The following is a 25,807-nucleotide window of genomic DNA, read 5'->3' on the forward strand; positions in this document are numbered from 1 at the left end:
TTTGTTTACAACGTGGTTACTAGGTAAAGAACTGGAATTACCTCAGCGTATATCACATCTCCTGCAAGATTTTTAGTAAATGAATATGTTAAATACAACATGTTAAATAAAATAATGTTTACTATGTTTTGGTGAAAAAGTACTCCAACCTATGCACTTTTAAGGTCCTATATATTGAGCAAAATTGACTCCAGTGAGTTACCTGGAGTTTGAGTAATCCTTTATTATTAGTCTGTCTCCATCTCCTAAGCTCCAAATGCTCTGTTCCACATGTGATGTTGAAGCGATAGTTTTAAAATGAACAGCTCCTTTTACCTTTTGTTTAGTAGAGATTGGAAATTTCAGGGCTGAAATTATCCAAATGATTCTAGTGAAGGTGTGTGGAGGTTAAAACACAGTGGTGTTTTCAGTTTGAAAGAAGAAGTCAAAGTAAATATGCAGGGTTTCTGTGTGAATGAAATAAGACACAACTCCAGGTCTGTTTGTGATGAGGAAAGAACATTATAAGACACATCAGACAATAGTATAATATGGGCTCTTTAACTTTTGACCAATAGCAGTAGATTACTGATCACATGGTTGGGATGAAATGTTCTAACTGTTGTGTTGTGTTTGGCAGTGAGCCAGTTCACCTGTGCACCTGCTTTTTATAACATGATTATTCTGAGGATTGAGTTAAGCTCTTCATATTTGTGTTGAATGGGATGTGGATGCAATGAAGTAGCAAATACTTGGTCTGCACACTGAAATTAGGCACAGTTTTAAATTACATACAAATGAAACATTTTAAACCATTTCAAATGCCCTACCTGATTTTCACAGTGATTTAACTTTACACAAGCCACACAAGCACTTTGGCCTCTCAGTGAGGAGGACAGGGACCTCACAGAGACGTTCTCAAAGTGACAGTGGCTCAGTGGTTAGAGCAGTGATGCCTCAACCTGAACATAGTCCTATCATTCTGTCCTTAGGTAAGACACTGAACCCACCTCGTCTTGTATGAGTAAGTATTGGTCAGAGAGGCCGATGGTGCAAACTGGCCCAATGACAAATTTTCAGGCACAATATATCACTACAGAGAGATACTGCCATTAATGATATTATTGAAATGACTTGGCACAATGACAATAAATCAGAATAATCCTCAAAACTCATTTTTAAACACACAAGGCCTGAGCTGCAACAGATAAACGGCACAATAAACCAATAATAAGTCCTCAAAGTTAGTTTTTCATCCCATTACAACTCCAATCTTTGTATACTGCATTAAAAATAGCAGAAACCTCCTGAAACAAAAAACATATAAACAATAAATAGTCCCAAAATATATTGCTCCAACTTTCATATATTGATCTATAAGTCAAGTGAGCGGCCTAATGCAGCCGTGCTTCTGTCAGCTTGCCCTGGGGCACACGGTTTAACATACTGTTATCAGCAGGCGTGTGGGGTGAAGAATGACACAGTGGAGCACTTGGAGGCGCTTTGACAGGCCTGTTAAGTACATTACAAGTGTATTATTATTACAATCTGCATGAAGTTGAAACATTTTCTCTGTGTATGTGTTTGTTTCACCCTCAACCTAAAACATAAAGAATTTTACACATAAAAGCCGTTCTGGAAAAGGAACGAACTGGAACCCCTGAATATCATGCAATGTCAAAATTCTATCTAAATGAAATTAAACATTGCTTGTGCAAATAAAGCTCACCTTTTGGAAATAAGACAATGTCAGATTTTTTTCTACTTACCCTGGAAAATCTAAATGTAATGACTGTGATTTTGTGTTAGAAATGTCTTTATTTTACAAATCTACAGTAGTATTGATATAGAGAATCCTCAGTAATTTGTCTTTGATTTTTACCACTAATCCTCTCCTCAGTTTCTCCCACATGAGGACATCTTTCATCATGGATAAATAGTATTATTGTACATTAGAGGTGTAATGGTGGTAGGCGCCCGCACACCGGCCCTGCTCCTCTCTCATCCATTTGTACAGGTGTGCCCATGTTGTGTGCTATATTTGGCCTTCTTCACATATTCACTGTATTTATTACAGATACTTTATAACTCATTTAACAATTTCCATAAAATCTGATTTGTCAAAAGTGACTGGTGCTGCCAGCGATACTGTGAAGAGCATAACGTTTCTCCGCTTTTCTTTATGTTTTTCCTTCATCTTTCATCTAGTCAAGTCATGTACTTAAGTAGACACTTTAGACTGCTGTATTTTACTTGAGTGCATTTTAAAGTATTTTTTACTTTTACTTCATTACATTTGAGACAGTATTTTCTGCTCCACTACAGTTTTGAAAAGTAAAAACATTTTAAATTTTGTACACAGTTTTTACAGTGTAAATACATAAATACCTGCAAGACAAATATGTTTGATGCCACACTCCTAAGCTATAACATCCTCATGGAAGATAAGTTAAGAGTTGCGTGAACAGTGCCTCCTCCCGTACTCGCCTTTAAACCAGAACTAAACCAGAACTATAATACCAGGTCTAAACCAGGTCTAAACCAGGACTTAACCATGCTGCTCAGACCGTGCACCGCGCCTCCTCCCATACACCCCCCCCAAATTCCGCGAAATATTGCTGAATAAAAAAGCGGTTTGTGGTTCAAAAAAGGCTCGAGACCACTGCTATAGACGGTATAAAGAAAAGGACTAAGTGAACATGATGTTACCAACATCGCTTGGCTCAGGTCAAATGAAGCTCATGAGGCTAGCAGAATTTGGAGCTGAGTTTCATACTAGAATTAAGAATTGATTTATGGACAAAATAGAAAAACACCTGGATCATGTAGAGAATATGAACATTTAAGACCAAAAAGATGAGCCTGACAGCAGCAGAGAGCCCCTTAACCCTCTCAGGCTCAAATTAATTTTTAGTATCAGGAAAAATCTGATATTTGAGGAAAATTATAATATGGGGTAGTAATACACAATCCTGACTTTTTTATCCTTTGTGAACAAAAAAAGTATTTTGCAGTTCTGGCAGGCCGTTTGCGTGTAGTCATTCTTTGCACAGTCTGCATCGTCCACATTTATCAGCATGGATGGGAGAAAAGGCTCCTGAGTAAAAAAAGCTCATAAAATATGGATGTGGAGTAAGTAGGTAATTGGAATTTAGCTGTTGCAAATCTGCAACGCCTGCCTGGAGAGGGTTAACACCGACTGTCACAAATACTCAACAAATCCTAACCCTGACACTAAACAAGATATGCCCAATGCTGGTTAATGCATATGAAGCAAACCAGACTGTAGAATAGGCCAAAAAGTTTAGAAAAGTCAATCATATTGTCAGGTCAAGTGCAAGAAACAAACATGTTATACTGGAAACAGCTACAGTGGCTCCTGCAGCTTTTTATCTGAACACATCAGTTTTATTGCCATTGTTCCAAAATACAAACTTGTTTTATCCCTGCCAACAGTAAAGAGAGGCATAAATTGTCTAGTTTTTTTGGTTATAGGTTTTTGTTTAGGTAAAATTACGGAAAACACAAATAAAATATGACTATACTGACTCACATGTTAGAACAAGTCACGAATGGGCCAAGTGCATAATGATTTTATTTAATTATGCACTTGTTTCACAATTGTATTATTACCAAAAAAAAAAAAAAACACCTTATATAAAACTGAGACAAAGCAGTGGTTTTGTATAAATCCACTAGGACAAGGGACACACGGCTCAAAACTGGGACTGTCCCGGGGAAAAAGGAACGTCTGGTCACTCTACACATGTAGGGTAAATGTTATTTTTTAAAGTGACAGTGACCAGTTTTATAAAGTACACTCTTTAATTCCTGTTTTATTCAGAGTAAGCAAATTATATTCCTTTAATCCTTAAATTATACACTGATTAACTTAATCAAAATGAAGAGGAGGGAAAGGGATGGGACGAGATCTCGTGCCACGCTGCACTGAGACCTTTGACTGAGGCACAAAGGCCGCTGGGACGAGCTGTGAAAATGTTATGGCAGCAAAACTTGAATTTCCCTTGGGTTCAAAAAAGTATCTCTCTCCTCTCTCCCTCCCTCTCTCTTTCTCTCTGTCTCTTGTATGAGTTATAAGTATTTGGATTTTTTATAGGCTGTAATGCATTTTTAGGCCCTGAAAAGCTGTTTAAGAGCAACTTCAAACAGCTTATTTCCTTCGGACATTTCTAATTTGTGTATTTTCACTTTTGGCACCAGTTCCTTACATTCACTTGTAAGTGGCTGGGTCTCTGTGGGCAGGCTGGACACGGGCACACACTGGAAACTATTACTACATTATTTACACTCTGCAGTGGATCAAAGGAACTGTTTTTCACTACAGAGTGCACCACCACAGAGGAGGAGGCGGAGTGTTTTGGGAAGACCCTAGTTTAAAATAAGATATGAAAAATCTCCAGACGCTGTTTATGACATGGAGATATGCACAGTTGCTAGGCTACAGTAGTTTACACATAACAAGTGTATTTTGGTCTGAAATAGCGACGTCCTTACCTGGGTTATCGCACGTGTCAACAGTGTAAATACATTATGGAAACTTCCTACATACTTTCACTGAGGGACAGAGGTGATTTCACACACCACAGAATGTGAACTTAGTCTAGCGTTAAACCAGTGGATATCTGAACAGCAGCACTGCAGCTGATTTTTACTGTCTTCTAAACTGAAACCTTCTGAAGTTATTCTCTCAAACAGAAAACACTCTGTTCCACATTATGATGTGCTAATGCAGAAAATACTCTATTGTGTTTTTAAACTCAATACATCTTCATTAGGATCATTTGGATAATTACAGACCTGGAACTCCCAAACTGAACTCAAAAAGAGGTAAAAGGTGTAAACTAGAAAACTACTACTTCATGACATCATAAGGTGGATCAGAGCATTTGGAGATGTAGACAGACTAATAATTACTCACATTACATAACATATGTGAATAAAACAAAATACAACTCCAGGCCTTTTTTTGAGGAGCTAACAATATTATTATAAAGCTTAAACGGTGATGAGGTTATAAGCACTTTTCACAACATTCACAATGAGTTTTGCTTCCTGATCTTTGAGGATAATAAAACATCTCAGTAAAACATGATCCTAAGAGCAGAAGGGTCTGGAATCGGACAATAAAAACCTTCAGAAATTTGTGACACATTCTAGTTCTGCGGCTGTTAGTGTGGGGTTATGACGGAGTTATGACTATTCGCGTTGTCATTAGTGGAGGAACGGTACATGTAGTAGTGCCAAACTGTTTCGGTACGTGTCATTCAGTTCGTGCAATTGTTGAATGTTTACATTCCTCTACTACATGTGCAGCTACAGGGAGGCTCGGCTCTTTAATATTTAGGAGGAACATCCGTGATTGGGCAGGGTTTCCCACAGCGCTTTATAGTTAGGGCGGCCTCCTTGACAACAACTGCCCCCCACACCTTGACTATTAGTGCTGCGCTTTACTTTTTGAAAAGTATTGTTTATTGTTTACAAGGAATTTATTTTTATAATATTTTACACATTTGCTGCTTACTTGAGAACATTTGATTGATTTTTGACAACCGTTAACACCTCTAGTTGTCATGACACTCCATCCATTCATTTTCTTCCACTTTTCCGGGCTAAAATTATAAAAGTTTAAACTCAATTTTGAGCCAAAGGAATAGACTCGATGATTTCAATGCCACAGTAGTTCTAATTTCGATAATATTAATATCAATTAGTATTTAATTTCCAATACGTTTGACAACCCAAATGTCCACATTAGAAGGTGTAGCAGGTGCAAGCTGGGTGTACAATGGCATTGGTTTTGTAGGTTGATAGTTTTCTGAGCAGCCAGTCCCTTCTGAATTCTGCTCTGATCCAGAAGAGACTGGAACCGGACCACAAGGTCGTGAAAATCCTCCGTAGAAGACATCAGAAGTGAAAACAAAATATTTCACATCTTTTACCTGAGAAATATAACAGTTTTGTGCTTTGATTGTTGATTCTGAAGAAATCTGTACTATCTTTTAGTGTAGCTTTTTTGTGTAGGTATAAGCCGCCATGTCAGCCTGTCAGTCACTTGGGCCTGAAATCGAGGAGACACCATCAACTTTGTACAGTTTTGTGAGAGCATTTCTTTTTGGCTGGACAGGCGTACCATTTCATCACCAACTCAAACACCAGAGTGGAGTAAGAGCCAGGCCTTCCCACTTGTGTTTACTGCTCTGCCTGGACACTGCTGTGATGCTGCAGGACAAAGAGAAGAGACACTTTTTTGCTCTAAACTGCACTGAGACCTTTAACTGAGACGTGAAGTGGAAATGTTGCTGCAAAGCTTGAATTTCTCTTGGGATCAATAAAGTATCTCTCTCTCTTTAGGATCAAACACAGACACATGTTATTTTTCTCCTTAAATAAGATGTTTCTGAGTCCCTGTTTTTGGGAAATGAATTGTCGTGAGGTCTAAACAGCTCATCTTACCTTGCTGTCCTCTCTCTGGGTGCTGGTTGGTCAGACAGAGCTCCCTTGGGTGCTGTCCAGTGAACGTGGCTTTGCTCATGGCCCTTTGCTCCCCTCCTCTTCTCACCTGGACGCAGAGACAGCTGTTAGCACACACATGATCACTGAGTGTGAAGAAGCAGGAGGGTAAACAGTGTAAATCCTGCCTTATTGTTAATTATTTACACAATTTGGAAAAAAAAAAAAGGACAAGGGCAATGTGGTCTAAAAAGGTTACACAGCTTTATTTAATATTCTAGATATTTAAAAGTTATTTCATTTTTTCCAGGCACACAAATAAAAAAAAACCTAATTAACCCAACAATCATCAAATTAGCCTTCAAAAATGTAGAATTTGACCAAAACTTAACTAAACACAAAAACCCTGAGGCCTAAGCTTGTATTACAGTGTGAACCTGGACATATATGGAGCTTCACTCCAAATCACCACAAGACCCTTGTATCCCACAGCGTTCATCCAATAATATCTAACACTGAGAATAAGAACAGACCAGTAGAACAGGAACACAGGAAACGAACATCAGGAAGACCATTAACTACCACCCCCAGGCACACAACAAAAAGGTATTTATGTAGAACTTAGAGCAGGCATGTCCAATCTATGGCCCGGGGGCCAAATGCGGCCCTCAGACAAATTTTTCTTGGCCCTCAGGCTTCCCGGAGAATTGGCCCAAATTACATTGCATCAATTAAAGCATAACTTTTTACTGCACGTTGTTGGAAAATCAACCTTGATAAAGCCAATATTTCATTTTTAGTGTTTGGTTTTGAGGATCTTAGCATGAATAAAGACTGATGGCTCATTCTAACATGTTAAACATGCACATATTTTAATTATTCATTGTACTGAGCATCAGTCTACGGCCCTCGATCGGCCCTCTGCTTCATCTGTGTTTAGATATGTGGCCCTTGATGAAAAAAGTTTGGACACCCCTGACTTAGAGGATTACACCTTACATGGGGCTTGAAGCACGACTGAAGCGACTGCCGTCACCACCGCCAACTCCATACAACACCCTTAACCCAGTTATCATGCAACACTTTAGAAAAGGTTTTCACTATGTGAGAACATTAGAACTGTACTACTTATGCACATTGCATACAGCTACATAAAGGCCTGACAACAACACTGAGGCGTGCACTACTTTTTTCTAGCTTCCAATCAGTAACATGAGTGTGTCATGCACAGCACTGCATTCATGGACGCACAGCGATGTAAAATTAGATTACCCATGACCACCTTGTTACAATTACATTCTAGGGCTAAAGTAAAATATGCATTTTTACTCATCTTTTGTGATTTTTCAATTTAAAAATGAATAAAACAACATGAAAAAAACAAAACAAAAAAACAACCTACAGCCAACTAAATGCACCAAATAATGCACCACTATTTTATGACAAACCATCTTCAGTACATCCAGCACATGCTTCTCAACAAAACTCCACCATTTTCACATCTCACTCCTAACACTGAAGTATGGGTAAAAAATGATCTTAGTAGGACAATGAAGTGTACTTTACTCTTACTTTAATCTACAGCGTATAAGAACCAAGATAATAAAATATGGCATCGCAGTGGCTGCGGGGCTGGCACTCTTGCCTCACAGGTCACCCGGGTCTTTCTGTATGGACTTTGTTCTCCTTTTGTCTGGGTGGGTTTCCTCCAGGTCCTTGACTTTCCCTCATCAACCCAAAACATATACTATAGGTCAAATCCTGCAGCTAAGTTCGTCCTGACCAAGGCTGGCTCAACAACTTTAATATAAGCCCTACAGTTTTTTTTTGCCTCTTCCGGCACCTACTTTTTATGTAGTCAGTTTCTTTTTATTGTCATGTTATATGTGCAAAATAAATAAATAAATAAAAAACATCTGGAGGTGGGTTCACGGCTCCTGACAGTTTGCCCCTGCGACTATGATGGAAGTTCATAGTAAAGAAATATTTTTGTTACTCTTTACATTTAGCTACCACAGTTGAGTCATTCTTAATATCTTCTGTCTCACGAAAGAAAATCTGGACAGGGAGAGGACATGGACAGTCTGGACATGGGGGACATCAGGTCTGCGGTGAAGCTTTTAGGTTCTTAACTGATGGGACAATGTTCAAAGCCAAAGCTCTGATACGAGTTTACAACATGCACTACAGAGGAAGGTCCAGTGACGCCCAGGACATGTCTCATGTGGACTTATCACAGAAGACAAAGCCGCACGCTTCAACACAAATGTTTGGCTTATGCTATTACACCAGGCACTGGCTATGTTCACAAGCACACAAACAATGATTATTCTCAGATTTCTGGACCATTCAGATTATTTCAATGACACACAAAGCACAAAATCTGATGTGACTGATCAGAGAGGCAGAAAGAAATGAGACACTGCTGCTGTTGAAATCTTCACAGTCAGAGTTTGAGTCTGGATGTAACTGCAGCCACTGAACCAAAGCTGAACACTTCATGTCTTAGAAAGTGATTTAAAACATTTATAACAATGTAAGGAGGAATGATCATAGAGTGGTTTCTGACCATTTATCAGAATGGTTTAACAACTGATACAATGACAATGAAGTATTACAGCCTAAATACACTTTTCTTTCCAACTCATGTTCTTCACAGTCAGTTTGAGTTGATGCCATCAGGCAGAAGGTACAGGGTCCCAAACTGTAAACTGAACAGATTCAAACATTCTTTTGTGCCATTAGCTGTTAAACTGCTAAACTCAGATAGTGCAGTTAAAAAATAATTATAAAACACTTAGGGAATGTGCAATCAAAACTGCACATAGGCTAAGGGAATGTGCAATAATTAATAGAATACATGAATGCAAGGGCTTGTCTGTTAAGAATAATTTAAAGGGCCTGTTGGTGCATCACTTGTGGTCATACTTGGTCTCATGTTTACTTTGTTTTATGGTGTTTGTTTATGTGGTGCTTTGTGTTGTGTTGTCCTGTTTTTTAATAAAGCACGTTACCCCCTGTCCCAAGACAAATTTCTCCCATGGAAGACAATAAAGGATTATCTTATCTTATCTTTATAATACACAAAACACAAGGTCACATTGTTAAAGGCCACAAGTAGTGACTATGGTTAAAGTATCTGTATCTGATTTTTGTTCCATGTATTTGAGCTACATGGCTCAGTACAGATGGTTTGTATAAGCAGCTCTTGAGGACTACATGTGTATGCTACATTCTGTCTGCATTTATGTATGTGTGTATTTATTGTTTATTTGAATAGGGACAGAGGTGTCACTGATCTGATGCAGCTGTCACAGTGTTTATAGTCGAGGTTAATTCGTAACACCAATCACCAGTTATAATTATATAATAATAATTATAATGTGTTGTCAGATAAGCAGGAACTGCGTGTTAGAATGATAGTTGTTGTTAGCTTTACCGTCATAACAAAACTCCACTCTGCGTTGTGAAAAGTGTTTATTATTAGGATTAGGGTGACCACATTTCAGTTTGTGAAAACCTGAACACCTTACTGGGGGTGGGGCCTCCACATTGAGCTACTCTCACGTCGCAAACCTGTGCACATGGCCTCCAACTTGTCCCGACCAGGACAGAAAACGGAGAATTTCTGGTGCAAGTCATTGTTAAATACGCATTTGCCCTTCGGCATGTTGCAGACTGACCGACTGTTTGTGTCTGCTTACTCCTTCTGAATCACAGAGCTACGAGAGACGCTCAATTTAATGTCCCCATGAATGGTAATGAAAACTGTAAAAATGAAGACATGAACATATTAAAAATAAAAGTAACACAGAGTCACGTTTATGTTGGTGGCACAGCTGAGTCTGGGTAATGTTGGCTCCAGTGACAGTTCACAGTGAGAGTCCAGTGCTGCTTATCGGTCAATCTGCATTTTATGACCCAAGAGGCTTGAAGACACGAGGAGAGAAGTGACCACAACTAGTGTTCAAAGGAATCGATGCTATCTGAGAGAGTGAAGCTAGAACAACAGAGGCTGGAGGAGCAGGGCTGATCACAAGATAGGACCCTTCTCTGAACCTGGATACTCATCTGGTCCAGGACATGTCTTTAGTCCTCCTTTGTTCTTCTTTTGCTCCTCCTTTGACCCTTCTGTTGACCTCCTCTGGTCCAAGGCACTCCTCTGTTCCTCCTCTGATTCTCTGCTCCTCCTCTGCTCCTATTCTGGTTCAGAACACTCCTCTGGTCCTCCTTTGGCTGTTGTCAGGTCCTCTGCACTTCTTCAGGTCCTCCTCTGATACAAGACATGCCTCTTTTCCTACTCAGGTCCTCCTTTGCTCCTCTGGTCTTCCTCTGATCCTTCTCTGCTACTCTTTTAGTCATCCTCTGCTCCTCATCTGGTCCTTCTCGCTTCCTCTGATCCTGGTCCAGTATACTCCTCTGCTCCTCCTCTGGTCATCCTGTGGTCCTTCTCTCCTCCTCCTTTCCTCTTCTCTTCCTCTGGTCCTGTACATTTGGCAGTTCCAGGACACTCCTCTGGTCCTCCTTTGGTCCTCTGCTTCTCCCCTGGTTCTCCTCTGGTCTAGGACACTCTGCTCTTCCTCTCCTCTTCTGGTTTGGGTCATTCTCTGATCGTCCTCTGCTTCTCCACTGTTCCTCCTACACTCCTCCTCTGCTACTTCTTTAGTCTTCCTCTGGTTCTCTTCTTCTCTTCCTCAGCTCCTCATCTAGTCCTTCTCGCTTCCTCTGCTCCTCATCTGGTTCTCCTGTGCTCCTCCTCTGGTACAGGACAATCCTCTGGTCATCCTCAGGTCATCCTCTAGCCCTTCTCTCCTCCTCTGGTCCAGGACATGTGGCAGGCCTCACCTTAAAGCACACAGTGACATGTCTTGGTGTTTACGGCCACTCCTCTGCTGTTGGAATGTGCATCTATCTTTATGAGCGTGTGCGCTAAAGGACGGGGCTGTGTGGGACTACGGGACAGGAGGACTATGGGAGTGGGGGACGTGGCTCTTAAAGATGCTGTGGAGCAGATTGTGTCAGGCCCAGAGCTTTGAAGAGCTCACAGGCATCTGAAACACGACAAAGACCTTTAGGAGAAGACAGCCACAGGACACAGGGTCATCACTCATAAACGCACATGGAGGAGCCTTCAGTGGTATCAGGAGCACAGCACATCTGGTACTAAGACGACGCATCTGATGAACACAACCATCTCAACTTCACATAAAAACTGTTTGTGTACTTAGTTTAGTTTAGCTGTTAGCAGTGGCCCTCGCAAATACGGCCCTTCCCACCCGCAGCACTTTTTCAGCAGGGGGCGGCTGTCAATCAAATCATGATTTATGAAGAGAAAATAGTGAAATAAAAACACCAGGACCATGTAGAGTAGGTTAATACCTGCTTTACATAATGATAAAACGATAACACCAAGTGGTCTAGTGCACTGTTTCCCAAAATTATTTTCTGGGAACCAACATTTTAAAAGTCACAAACCTTCACCACCCAAGTCAATAGGCGAGTTTCAGCTGACGTCATTGTTATTAAAAGCCCGCGTCGCATGCTGGGAAATATTTTGGTCGGAGGCAAGAAACATGATAGCAGTCAAACACAGTGCGTAATCTCGCGTATTTCTCCCCGATAATGGTAAATTGCTGCATTATCAGATGCACCAATAGAAGCACAGAAGAAGGAAAATGTCTTTTTCGTATTCTGAGTGAAAAGAACCGCTAACGGCGAATTAAATGGGTTTCAAACATTCGCAGAGCAAACGTAGAAGATCCTAACAAACCGTGGACTCCAACAAGTTCAACAACACATTGAGACTCTTGGAGGTTTTCATCTTTTCTGCTGTGAATGGCCCAGGAGTTTCCACCAAGTCATTGTGGATATCGCCGAAGTGAATGTTTGGCCAGGTTGTTGGCGATTCTGACCAGAAATTTGGTTTGGTCCACCTTTTGTAGGGGTTGAAAAGGGTGATTTGGCGTCCATCAATGCTTATGACCAATTTGTGGTCAAATGGTCTTGGGTCCTCTGCCGTTAGAGTGAATAAATAACAGGGATCAATACCCTTTACGTGCTTTCTCGCTCCATCCGTCATGTTGAACTAGTGTTTCTTGCCGCCGACCAAAATAATTCCCAGCATGCAACGTGTGCTTTTGTCAACAATGAAACTTACCTATAGACGTAAATCACAAATTAAAGGTGGATTTGAGCATTATTGAACATTAATGAGGATATTTTATTGTTGACTGAGTGATCGTGTCTCTCTGAACAGTTAGAATAACTCAAGTTTTAAACAATGAACATTTGCAGCAGATTGTCATTGAAGCAGCAATAAAAAGATCCATAAGTCGCCTATTTGGACATTAAATGTACCCCATTTATTTTTCTTTTCAACATTTAATTGAACCAGCAATTCTGGAAAAAAAATAGTCAATAAAATAAAGACAAAAAGATTAGAAATGATACAAAAACATTTGAACCTTTGTCTTAACATTTGAACATTTCTATTGAGATAGGTGGGCCTGTCTGTGTTTTTGTAGTGTGTTTGTGTAGTGTGCTGACCTCGCAGCATTAGGATTCATTCACTCAACGGTAGGCAGGTACTTTTTTTTTATTTAACCAATCGCGGCTGTTTGGTCGTGATGTATGTAATGCGCCAAATCCCGTAGGAAGAAGGACAATAACTTTTTTCCGCTTGATAAAATTCACCATGTTCTGGCTTTAAATCCTCGATCTGGGGAATCGTTGCCAACACAGAATGTCTGTCTTTGTCTACATCCATCTCGATGCTTTGTTTACTTTTGGGTTGTATCACAAAAGGGACACAGACAGGAGCGACGAGTTTGACGTCATGACTTCACAGCTCACAGCTGATTGGCTGGTGCACGGGCTACAATTTCCGGGGTTCTTTCAAACCATCTAGTGTATTCTGATTCCTGACCTAATCGCTGCAGAGAAATGAAATTGAGCAGCAGCACCAGCCTGGCCAACTGAGGGCTGGATATTCTGATGAAATGCTTATCCAGAATGATGATAAGGTCACAGATCAGGGGCCTCATTTATAAAGCTAGCTTACGCACTCTCTACACCAACCGCGGTATTTATGAAACTCGTCTTAAGTGTTTGTTTAATCTCAACGCGGGACCTCCTGTAAGCTCTACGCAAAGTCTGGAGACATAGGGAAAAAGCGACACTCGTGGAGAGAAGCAGAAGTGAACAGAGTTTGAGGAAGAGTTTGAGGAAGAGTTTGATCAGGAACTTAACAGAAAATCCACGTATTTAAAAGAATGACCTTCAGATTTGTGCATTTTAAGTGTTTGGGCTGTTTGTTCCACTCATTATTCTCTAAAATACTATACATTTGAAACTTGTGCACGAGTGCAGCCACGTTCCCGGTGTAGCTCAGAGTCTCCCACAGTTCACACATAGACTCCTACAGAACACAGACTGTGACCAACACAGAGGATGAAATAATGACCCGACCTGAGACAAAAACTCTTCCCTCGGACACAGTAGGAGCCAGGCTTTGATTTAATAAATGCAACTTTAACACTTTTGCTCTAGTATTTACGTACCGAGCGCCAGAGTGACCCGAGTCTGCGCACGACATGAACCCTACTGCCCGTGCACTCACAGAGGTCAGACCCACACCTACACCAGGTAAGCAGTTTGGATGTTTTGTGTGGACTTATATTGGCAGAATAACAGTGCCTGAAATGTATATACAGGACCAGTCCCCACACACATCATAGGCAGACTTCAAAATATAACAATAAAACTCTTGAAACAGCAAGAAAACACATGGGCTTTACTGCAAAGATGTGCTGCCTAAATATTATGAAATATTATTAAATTAACAGATGAGTCAGTGTTGTCACTTTTAGTTTTGTATTTATTTATTAAACCTTGTTTAAGTCTTTGTCGTGATCACGTGGTGTTGCGTGGAGCATCCTCCTCTGTCCCGCGTGTCTCGGTCACTGATTTTTGTCTCATGTTTAGGGAAATATCATTCACCAGTCACTTTACATGCTCCTTTTATGGTGAGGTGGAGGTGTGAGGGGGCGTGGTCTGTCCTTTTATGGTGAGGTGGAGGTGTGAGGGGGCGTGGTCTGTACTTTTATGGTGAGGTGGAGGTGTGAGGGGGCGTGGTCTGTACTTTTATGGTGAGGTGGAGGTGTGAGGCGTGATGTAACGTGGGTTTACGTGCGCAAATTCTAGTTGCAGGTGGGATTTATAAAGCAAAGATTGTGTGGTTTAATGCGTGCGGCGGGTTTTCTAAATATGAATTTTGCGTGGCGCATGCCTCTCGAGGCTACAGGCGTACACACTAACTTACAACAACTCCTGCGCAGTTTTTTATAAATGAGACCCCAGAACTGTATATCGCAGATGTACATGCAGATCGTGCATGGCAACTAGGGGCCGACTGATATGGATTTTGTTGTGGCCGATATGATACCAATAAAATGGGAGTTGGAGCTGCCGGTAGCCGATATAATCGCCGATATATTTATCCATCCATCCATTTTCGTCCGCTTATCCGGGGCCGGGTTGCGGGGGCAGCAGCCTAAACAGGGACTCCCAGACTTCCTTCACCCCAGACACGTCCTCCAGCTCCTCCGGGGGGACCCCGAGGCGTTCCCAGGCCAGCCGAGAGACATAGTCCCTCCAGCGTGTCTTGGGTCTTCCCCGGGGCCTCCTCCCGGTGGGACATGCCCGGAACACCTCCCGAGGGAGGCGCCCAGGAGGCATCCGGAACAGATGCCCGAGCCACCTCAACTGGCTCCTCTCGACGTGGAGGAGCAGCGGCTCTACTCCGAGCTCCTCCCGTGTGAGTGAGCTCCTCACCCTATCTCTAAGGGAGCGCCCAGCCACCCTGCGGAGGAAACCCATTTCAAGCACTTGTATCCGCGATCTCGTCCTTTCGGTCACTACCCAGAGCTCATGACCATAGGTGAGAGTAGGAACGAAGACTGACCGGTAAATCAAGAGCTTCGCCTTTCGGCTCAGCTCCCTCTTCACCACAACGGTCCGATACAGCGACCGCATCACTGCCAAAGCTGCACCGATCCGCCTGTCAATCTCACGTTCCGTCCTTCCCTCACTCGTGAACAAGACCCCGAGATACTTGAACTCCTCCACTTGAGGCAAAGACTCCCCACCCACCCGGAGAGGGCAAGCCACCTTTTTCCGGTCGAGAACCATGGCCTCAGACTTAGAAGAGCTGATCTTCATCCCAGCCGCTTCACACTCAGCTGCAAACCGCCCCAGTGCACATTGCAGGTCATGGTTCGATGAAGCCAACAGGACAACATCATCCGCAAACAGCAGAGATGAGATCCTGTGGTCCCCAAACCGGACCCCCTCCGACCCCTGACTGAGCCTAGAAATTCTGTCCATAAACACAATGAACAGAACCGGTGACAAAGGGCAGCCCTGGCGGAGTCCAACATGCACCGGGAACAGGTCTGACTTACTGCCGGCAATGCGAACACAGCTCCTGCTCCGGTCATACAGGGACCGGACAGCCCTTAGCAAAGGGCCCCGGACCCCATACTCCCAGAGCACCCCCCACAGGACACCACGAGGGACACGGTCGAATGCCTTCTCCAAGTCCACAAAGCACATGTGGACTGGTTGGGCAAACTCCCATGAACCCTCGAGCCGCCCTATGGAGAGTGTAGAGCTGGTCCAGTGTTCCATGGCCAGGACGAAAACCACACTGCTCCTCCTGGATCCGAGGTTCAACTATCGGTTGGATTCTCCTCTCCAGTACCCTGGCATAGACCTTACCAGGAAGGCTGAGGAGTGTGATCCCCCTATAGTTGGAACACACCCTCCGGTCCCCCTTCTTATACAGAGGGACCACCACCCCGGTTTGCCAGTCCAGAGGTACTGTCCCCGACCGCCACACAATGTTGAAGAGGCGTGTCAGCCAAGACAGCCCCACAACATGGTACTCAGGACGGATCTCATCCAACCTCGGAGCCTTGCCACCAAGGAGCTTTCCAACCACCTCAGTGACTTCAGCCAGGGTGATGGATGAGTCCGCCTCCGAGTCCCCAGCCTCGGCCTCCTCCTCGGAAGACGTGATGGTGGGATTGAGGAGATCCTAAAAGTATTCCTTCCACCGCCGGACAACATCCCCAGTCGAGGTCAGCAGCTCTCCCCCCGCACTGTAAACAGTGTTGGCGAAGAACTGCTTCCCCCTCCTGAGGCGCCGGACGGTTTGCCAGAATCTCTTTGAGGCCGTCCGATAGTCCTTCTCCATGGTCTCCCCGAACTCCTCCCACCTCCGAGTTTTTGCCTCCGCAACCGCAAGGGCTGCAGCACGCTTGGCCCGCCGGTACCCGTCAGCTGCTTCAGGAGTCCCTCGAGCCAGCAAGGCCCGATAGGACTCCTTCTTCAGGTTGACGGCATCCCTTACTTCCGGTGTCCACCACCGGGTTCGGGAATTGCCGCCGCGACAAGCACCACAGACCTTACGCCCACAGCTCCGAGCAGCCGCATCGACAATAGAGGCCGAGAATGAAGCCAACTCGGACTCCATATCTCCAGCCTCCCCCGGAATCCGGGAGAAGTCCTCCCGGAAGTGCGAGTTGAAAGTCCCTCTGACAGAGGGCTCCGCCAGACGTTCCCAACAGGCCCTCACTACACGCTTGGGCCTGCCAGGTCTTTCCGGCTTCCTCCTCCGCCAGTGAACCCAACTCACAACCAGGTGGTGATCAGTTGACAGCTCAGCCCCTCTCTTCACCCGAGTGTCCAAGACACGCGGCCGGAGATCAGATGACACGACTACAAAGTCGATCATCGACCTCCGGCCTAGGGTGTCCATAAGTGCACGTGGCACCATGTGCTCAAACATGGTGTTCGTTATGGACAAACCGTGACTAGCACAGAAGTCCAATAACAAAACACCACTCGGGTTCAGATCGGGGAGGCCGTTCCTCCCAATCACCCCTCTCCAAGTGTCACTGTCGTTGCCCACGTGGGCGTTGAAGTCCCCCAGGAAACAACGGAGTCCCCGGTCAGTGCACTGTCTAGTACCCCTCCCAAGGACTCCAAGAAGGCCGAGTACTCTGCACTGCTGTTCGGCCCGTAGGCCGACACCACAGTGAGAGACCTGTCCCCGACCCGAAGGCGCAGGGATGCGACCCTCTTGTTCACCGGGGTGAACTCCAACACACAGCGGCTGAGCTGTGGGGCAATGAGCAGGCCCACACCAGCCCGCCGCCGCTCCCCGCAGCCAACGCCAGAGAAATGGAGAGTCCAGCCCCTCTCAAGGAGTTGGGTTCCAGAGCCCAAACTGTGCATGGAGGTGAGGCCGACTATATCTAGTAACGCTCAACTCCCGCACAAGCTCAGGCTCCTTCCCCCCCAGCGAGGTGACATTCCATGTCCCCAGAGCTAGTCTCCATGTCTGGAGATCTGGTCGTCGAGGCCCCCACCTTCGACTGCCGCCCAGATCTCTCTGCACCGGCCCCATATGGATCCTCCCGTGGGTGGTGGGCCCACGTGAGGACGGCCCCACGTCGCTCCTTCGGGCTAAGCCCGGCCGGGCCCCGTGGGGGAAGGCCCGGCTACCAGGCGCTCGCTGATGAGCACCCACCCCAGGGCCGACGATATATTTAGTGATGTAAAAATTCACTGTAAATCTTGAATTGTTAAAAAAACTTAGGTTTGGCTCTAGTGGATTTTAAATTTGGTTTATTTAGGCAACATTTATTGTTAATCTGCCTCTTTACATCATATTTACAGACAGTAGGTCAGACTAATGGCATTTTTGCATCACATTCTAGCTACTAGTGATGAGTATTCCAGTTCTTTTTAGAGAACCGGCTCTTTTGACTCGGCTCACTAAAAGCAGACGGCTCTTTCGGCTCCCAAGCGACTCTTGAGATTGTTTTGTTGCTGGACTAAACCAGAACTGAATCAGGACTGAGTGTCGGGACTCAGTTTCTATCTCTCTCCATCTCTCGAGCCCAAGATTAGTTCTGGTTTATTTATTTTATGCTGAACTACAGGCAAATATGCACTTTTTTTATCCTATGCACACGCAGATTTCTGAAAGTTTCATTTTCAGCTGCTGCAGCCGTCAAACTCCCACGAGTCTGCACGCGGCTTAAAGAGAAAAAAAGTGAGAGAAAGAGAAAAGACGGCTCCCAATAAGGATCAGGCTCCCGTTGTTCGCTTCAAAGAGCCGACTCTAAGAGCCGCTTCGTTTGCGACGACCCATCACTACTAGCTAGTAAACAAACTACCGCTATTAGCCTTTAGCTAATGCTGCACACCGCGGTAATTAATTATATCCGCAAATGTCATAATTCACACGTCTATTCACAGCTCATTTACATATCAATGCAAGTCCAGTAACAAATATACGGCCAATACAGTCACTTTACAATAGACCAACAGAAAACAGCCTGTTTATGTGTGGGAGCTACAGCAGCTAATCGCTAACCTAAATTGGCTTCAAAGTCGACATATTTCCAACACTCAGCCGCTCACACAGGCTCCTCCTCACATCACAAGTCTGCACTAATAAATGTCCTTTTGATCCAGACTCAAAGCGATAGTCCGTAAAAAGAAAATAATCTCAGTGTTGCGCACGGCTGCGAGTGTAAACAGGAGCACGTGAGTGACGTCACTCTGGGTGTGTGTTCAGGGACAGTACAGACACACACACAGACAAATGACTCCGCAGATAAAAAACTGATGTGGAGCCACATATTAGGACATTTATCTGTCTGTAAATTGGATTAAATGAACATAATGTAGAGAGTCTAAGATTTATAACGAGGTATCACATGCCCATGTAAAATATCGGCCCATATCAACAAACATATTGGCCGATTGCCGATATGTCTCCAGGAGCCCATATCAGCCGATAATATCGTCAAACTGATATATCGGTCGGGCTCTAATGGCAACCCCCCCAAAATCTCAAAAAACAGCCAGTTTTTGAGAAACAACGGTCTAGTGACCACTAAAGCTCCTCTTTGAGGAGACCAGATACATGTAATGAAACACATATTATATTGACCTACACATTAATATGAGGTTTGGACTTCACCTTCAAGTTGTAGTAATGAGCAACGATGTTTCATTTATGTCTATGAGAATAGCCCTCTGTTATCACACTGAAAATTCGACCCAAAATGCACGGGCAATTTGCAAGCAAGGAAAGCATTTTTGACAGATTAAACATACAAAATAAAGGTGTATATTTGTATTAGTCTAATCATAACTATTGTGGAATTCAAATGAGTTTCAGCTCACACATACCCTTAGTCCTAGTCTAACCTGTCATCTGCAGTTCATGAACAGAGATCCAGAGACTTTGCTTTGGGAGCATTCTCCACTCACACATACAGCTCAACATTACACAACATCTGACCTTCTATCTATCATTGCATTGTTCTGTTTTCTATGGTCTTCATTCGTTTTGCCTCCTCACATCTGTTCTACTCAGTACACAGCCACCAGCCTGAACCGAGCCTGATTTTCTGGAAGACCGTTGTATTTACATTGGTTTAAGTCCAAACTTTTCACTGATGGAGACTTTTAACTTTGCAATCAGCGGCTGGGACCCCTCTTCAGATCCATCATGGCTGCTCTATCTCCAGAACGTTTGGGCTGCGCGTACGCTCCGATCACAATTAGCGGCTTCCCTCAGAGATTAGGTCTGTAATGATCCTGGTCCTCCTCCAGCTCCCTGCACTCCCACGTCAGGACTTATCTAAAAGGCTTTTCTTATCCTGCAGGAGGAGGCGGTGGTTTGGGGGGGGGTCTGCTCAGACTTGCTGCATCTGAGTCACCCTATGTACATGCACACACGACTCCAAAAGCGCTAAACAACCAGATTCAAATGACCCCTAAACCACTCCAGCCTGGTCTACAGCAGGTCAAAACACAGAATAGCCAATATTTAAAATGTATTTTCGGTAACATACCTGGAGTTGTGTTTTGTTTCATCCATGCATCAACTGCTAAAAGGCAAAAAGCATAATCTAAAATGTACAAGTTTTAGTACAACATGCAAAGGCCCAGAGATTTGAAATGGAACTGACATAACTATAAAACTGTTTGTATAGCTTTTGTGAAAAAGAAATAGATAGATAAATAAATACATTGATTTGACTGGAGCCAAAAGTTATGGGTGACGTCACACTCCCTTAGTGCTCTTCTTTTTTTTCCTGCCTGTGTCTTACCTTGTGCAGTTGAATGCCTCTCCTTGTCTTTTTCTAATGTAAATCAGACTGCAGCAGTTATCCAAGTACACATGGGCTTCTCCAGATTTGTTATTTGGATCTTTGAGATTACGATGCCTTAACCAGAGCTCCTGGGTTTACATACTTTTCAATAAATCAGCGTAAAGGTGCACTGTGTAACTTTTACGGTGGGTGGTCCGTCAAATGCTTGTCTCTATGGAGATGTTATTGTTTTGTCTGGATTGTTTCACACTGTGATATTAAATTTTTCTATTTTCATGAAGACCAAACCAGACCAAGTTACAGGTCAGATCTGTGGAGAGGTGACCCTGCTCACAGTCAGAATGCCTTTTTTTCTAAGTATTTTTAAACTGTAAAACCACCTGTAATTGAATAAATGTGAAGAACAGCTGTTTAATGTCACATTGTGGAACATTACAGGCAGAGCAATGACATACACTGCAATAACCAAAATCTAGTCAAGTTAAGATGACTTGAATAAAGGTTTGATCATGATTTGAGTAAACTCCACTTGACATGTAAAATGATCTGCCAGTGGAACAAGAGTTTTTGTTCTTAAAATATGAAAAAAACATCTTACTACACTTAAAAAAAAAAAAAAAAGAACTCTTTACACTTAAAATAAGAAACAAAATCTAATGTTGCTTGAATTAAGAAAAACACACTTATTCCATTTGTAAATTATTTTACAGTCAAGTTGAATCGACTCAAATAAAGTCAAATGTTGTTAATTTAAGTCATTTTAACTTACCTAGGTATTGTTTTTTTGTTTCAATGTAATTTTGTTTATTTGTTTAATTTGATTTAATTGCTTTTTGATTTAATACAAATTTCTTAATTTTTCTCATGAATTTTGTGTTTTTATTTTTATTTGCTCAAGACCAACTCAAAACCTTTAGTCAGGATGTTACTAAGAACAAGGCAAAAATAACCCCTCAAATCACATGAAAAGTACTTTTTACTTTTTGGTCCATTTAAAAAAATGTAGTGGAGTAGAACGTACTACTATTACTACATTTTACCACTGATTTTCACCCATATCTGAACTTTAAACAATGTTGTTTATGGTCTGCTCACTGGTCTCTCCAAACGAGCTGTGAGACGCTGCAGAACATCCAGAACGCTGCAGCTCGGGTCCTGACTCGAACTAGGAAGTACGAGCACATAAGTCCTGCGCTCAGGTCTCTGCACTGGCTCCTGTGGCTCAGAGAATAAACTTTAAAGCAGCTCTGCTTGTACAAGTCTCTCCATGGCCGAGCACCAAAGTCCATCTGTGACATGTTAGTGTCATATGAACCATCTCACACTCTGAGGAGCTCAGGGACCGGCCTCCTGCTGGTGCCCAGAGTCACGACTAAACAAGAGCGTTTCAGGTTCATGCAGCTAAAACCTGGAACAGTCTGAACATGTGAGACAGACTCTTCTGTGACGCTGTTTAAATCCAGGCTCAAAACATTTCTGTTTAACTTGTGCATAAAACTGAAAGGTTTTCATTTCACACTCTTCTCTCCAACTTATGTCTCTCTTTTTTAATTTTAATCTTCATGATTATTTATGTTTTGATTTGTTTTTATTATGATTTTAATGTATTTCTTATTCTGTAAAGCACTTTGAATTACTTTGTGTACGAATTGTGCTGTACAAATAAACTTGCCTTGCCTTGCCTTGCCTTATCTAATAATAAAGGACTTACATCATGGGGATGTGAAAATGTTTGTATGTTATTCCTTTGGTAGATGATTTGACTTGTCAAGATGAATAGACTCAAATAAAGTCAAATATTCTTAATTTAAGTCATTTTAATGCAGCTAAATATTGTTATTTATTTATTTATTTATTTTATTTATTTTTTTCTCCCTAGTAACAAGCAGGTGACAGACCTCCAATCAAAAAGTTCCATAGTGCACCTTTAACTAGACCAGACTGGACTAAACCAGTTCTTGTAAACATAATGTGAGCGTCCCTGTGTCTCTGCGTGGGACAGTGGACAGTGTTCTGGACACTTGGACAGTACAGAGGTATGCTTTTATCCAACAGGTGGTGCCTCGGATTTGTTTGAAATGAGGCCCCAACATTTTGAGATGATGACGGCAGCATTCATGTCCCTGACGCCTCTAATGTTTTAAATGTAATTTCAAGAGAACTTCAGAGACTCTTGATCAATGATGAATTGTGTTGTAACTTTGTTTTATGTTGTTGCCAAGACTCACTTACAGGAAACAGTAATGAGAGATACTGAACTGTGCTATCTGGGACTTAAAGTCTAATCTTGTATTCCTACCACAACATTACATCTGGATAGATTTCGTTAGAAGTGTAGGAGGACTCACTACAGCTAAACATCATTTAAACAAACACAAATAAAGTTTTCCAGGTGCTGTACCTTATTTTTACTGTCTCACTGTCTGAGCATCCTCCTCACTATTAATGTACAAGCTCTTTTCACTGTATTCAGAACATACTAGCATACTAACTGTGCACTTCCTGAGTAACAGACAATAAAAAAGAAAGAAAAAAAAGGGGGTCAAGAGCTATTTATAGATTATTTTGCTCAAAAATGTAAAACAAAACTTGTATAGGCTTTTAAACAGAACTGTAAATATGAATATGTTCTACTCTTGAATCAGCAACACATTTAACACCCAACTGGTGCTGAAATTTACTCTATTATTTCTATAAAAATATATACAACAAACTGATATTCATGTCCCTAAATGTTGAATTCAACAGCCCAACCCTATTCACACTTACGTCACAAACCAGGAAGACGTTTGGAAAGATGCAATGACAACTTCTGGCGGGTTCTGCTCAAGGAAAATGAGAAAATGTCCCAGTTTTCTTCATCTCCGTGTCATTGTAGTGTTCCGTTATGTTTGGCTCATCAACAGTTCCAACCACACCTCAGTTTTCATCATTTCCCAACTAACACACAACTCCGACACACAACTGACACACAACTCCGATGCACAACTAACACACAACTCCAAGCACACTGGTACATGTGATTAGAAGAGATGAGGCCAAATTCCAGATGATTCCAAACAGCACATACGTCTGCAGTCTTCATTTTACCACTGATCACTTTTACTTCAGTGGGTTTGATCACAGTTGGTCACAACCGCACACTGACACAAACACAAACACACACCGCCACAACCGCACACCGCCACAACCGCACACCCGCCACAACCGCACACCGCCACAAACCACACCGCACAACCGCACAACCGCCACAACCGCACACCGCCACAAACGCACACCGCAACAACAACCGCACACCGCCACAACCGCACACCGCCACAACGCACACACCGCACACACCGCACACCGCCACAACCGCACACCGCCACAACCGCACACTGACCCAAATGCACAGTGCCCTGAAATCTGAAAGCTCCACTAAATAGGCTGGAATGTAATCACTATAACTCAACCTGTGTCACTGGTGTGTGTGTGTGTGTGTGTGTGTGTGTGTGCCCGTGCGTATGCGTGTGCATGCGTGTATCTCTGTGTGTCTGTATGTGCGTGTGTGTGAGTGTGTGCATGTGTGTGTATGTGTGTGAGTGCGTGTGTGAGTGTGTGTGTGCATGTGTGTGCACGTGTGTGTGTGAGTGTGTGTGTGAGTGTGACTGTGTGCGTGTGTATGTGTGTGTGTATATATGTGTGTGTGCGTGTGAGTGTGTGTACGTGTGTGAGTGTGTGGGTGTGTGTGTGCGTGTGTGTGAGTGTGTGCATGTGAGTGTGTGTGTACATGTGTGTATGTGTGTGCGTGAGTGTGTGCATGTGAGTGTGTGTATGTGTGTGTGTGTGCCTGGTGCCAGAGTGTGTAAACAGCCTGTACATGTGTTTATGAGAGCACATCTTCAAATGGAAAATAACAGTGTTTGTGAACTGTCAGTGACGAGAGAGAGAGAGGGAGAGAGAGAAAGAGAGAGAGAGAAGGAAAAGAGCAGGCTCCACTAACCCTCTCTCTCTCTCTCTCTCTCTCTCTCTCTCTCTCTCTGCCTCACTCATTCTTTCTTTCTCTCACCCATTATTACATCTCTTTTCCTCTCTCATTTTCATGCTTTTACCCTCACTGTCTCACTGTCTCTCTCTCTCTCTCTCTTCCCCGCTTAATCCTCTTTCACACTCTCTCTTTCTCTCCTCCACCACTCTTTCTCTCTTTTGTACTATCTTTCTCTCAGTCTCTCCTAACCTCACACAGAACAACACACACTCTCTATCCCCTCTTTCTCTCCATCCACTCAGTTTCTCTTTCTCTCCATCTCTCTCCTACTCACACTCTCTCTATTTCTCTCCCTCGACTTTTTCCATTTCTCTCTTCCCTCCCTCTCTCTTTTCTGCTCATTGTCACAGTCTCTCACTCCCTCTTTCTCTCGCTCTCTCGCTGTCCTCCTCTCCTCTGTGGAAGTGTGTATACGCAGTAAATAGTGAGTGAATCTTCTGAAGCAGACTGCTCGTCAGTCCTTCACATTTACAGATCTGTGTTCAGCTCAGTACAAACACAACGACGTACTGCTCCAAGGAATTACTGCTATGTACTGCATCATGGGCAAATACGAGCTGGAAGTACTGCTTAGAATACTGTGAGTAATGTCTGTCAAATATGTGCCCAGTACCGAGAGCTCCAAGAGTAATGAAGTGCTCAGAAGAGAAGGCCACATGTAACGTCATTTGTACAAAAATAAAATCAAATACTGGAGAAAACTATTCATTATAAAACAAACATAATTTTTTATCCTGATAAGTGTTGCAAGAACCTGATTTTATAGTTTTATTTAATTTTTTTCAGTAAAATTATGGTTTCAATATAAAGCAATAACCCCTTTCAAATAGGAACTAAGCTTAAATTATTTTTTGTGATAAAAAGTATTATTTATTTATATCATTAATTAAAGGTCCCATATTACACAAAACTGATTCTTGTAAGCTTTATGTTACGTTATAATGTTATTTATCAAAAATCATTAGTTTGTTTATCTTCAAAGCTCAAAATGCTTTGTTCAACTCTGTTTTCAAGTTCTTAACCATCTTTTACCTCTTGCTGAGTAGAGATTCCAGAGCTGAAATCATCCAAATGATTCTAGTGAAGGTGTCTAGAGTTTAAAAACACAGTGGAGCAGTTCGGTCTCCGTGAA

The 25,807-nt window shown here is 42.8% G+C and overlaps 1 protein-coding gene across 1 annotated transcript in view; it reads right to left on the reverse strand.

Annotated features, from left to right (window-relative positions):
• Positions 1 to 25,807, reverse strand: part of myocd (myocardin) — a 238,826-nt gene that overhangs the window by 130,091 nt on the left and 82,928 nt on the right. Inside the window, 1 exon segment of the mRNA XM_055150459.1 lies at positions 6,454 to 6,559. Coding sequence (XP_055006434.1) covers positions 6,454 to 6,532 — 79 coding nt within the window. The 5' untranslated portion in view covers positions 6,533 to 6,559.

This window comes from Boleophthalmus pectinirostris, unplaced genomic scaffold (genome assembly GCF_026225935.1).
Source record: "Boleophthalmus pectinirostris isolate CB_2022bp ecotype Guang Dong unplaced genomic scaffold, ASM2622593v1 HiC_scaffold_14, whole genome shotgun sequence".
NCBI classification, from domain to species: domain Eukaryota; kingdom Metazoa; phylum Chordata; class Actinopteri; order Gobiiformes; family Gobiidae; genus Boleophthalmus; species Boleophthalmus pectinirostris.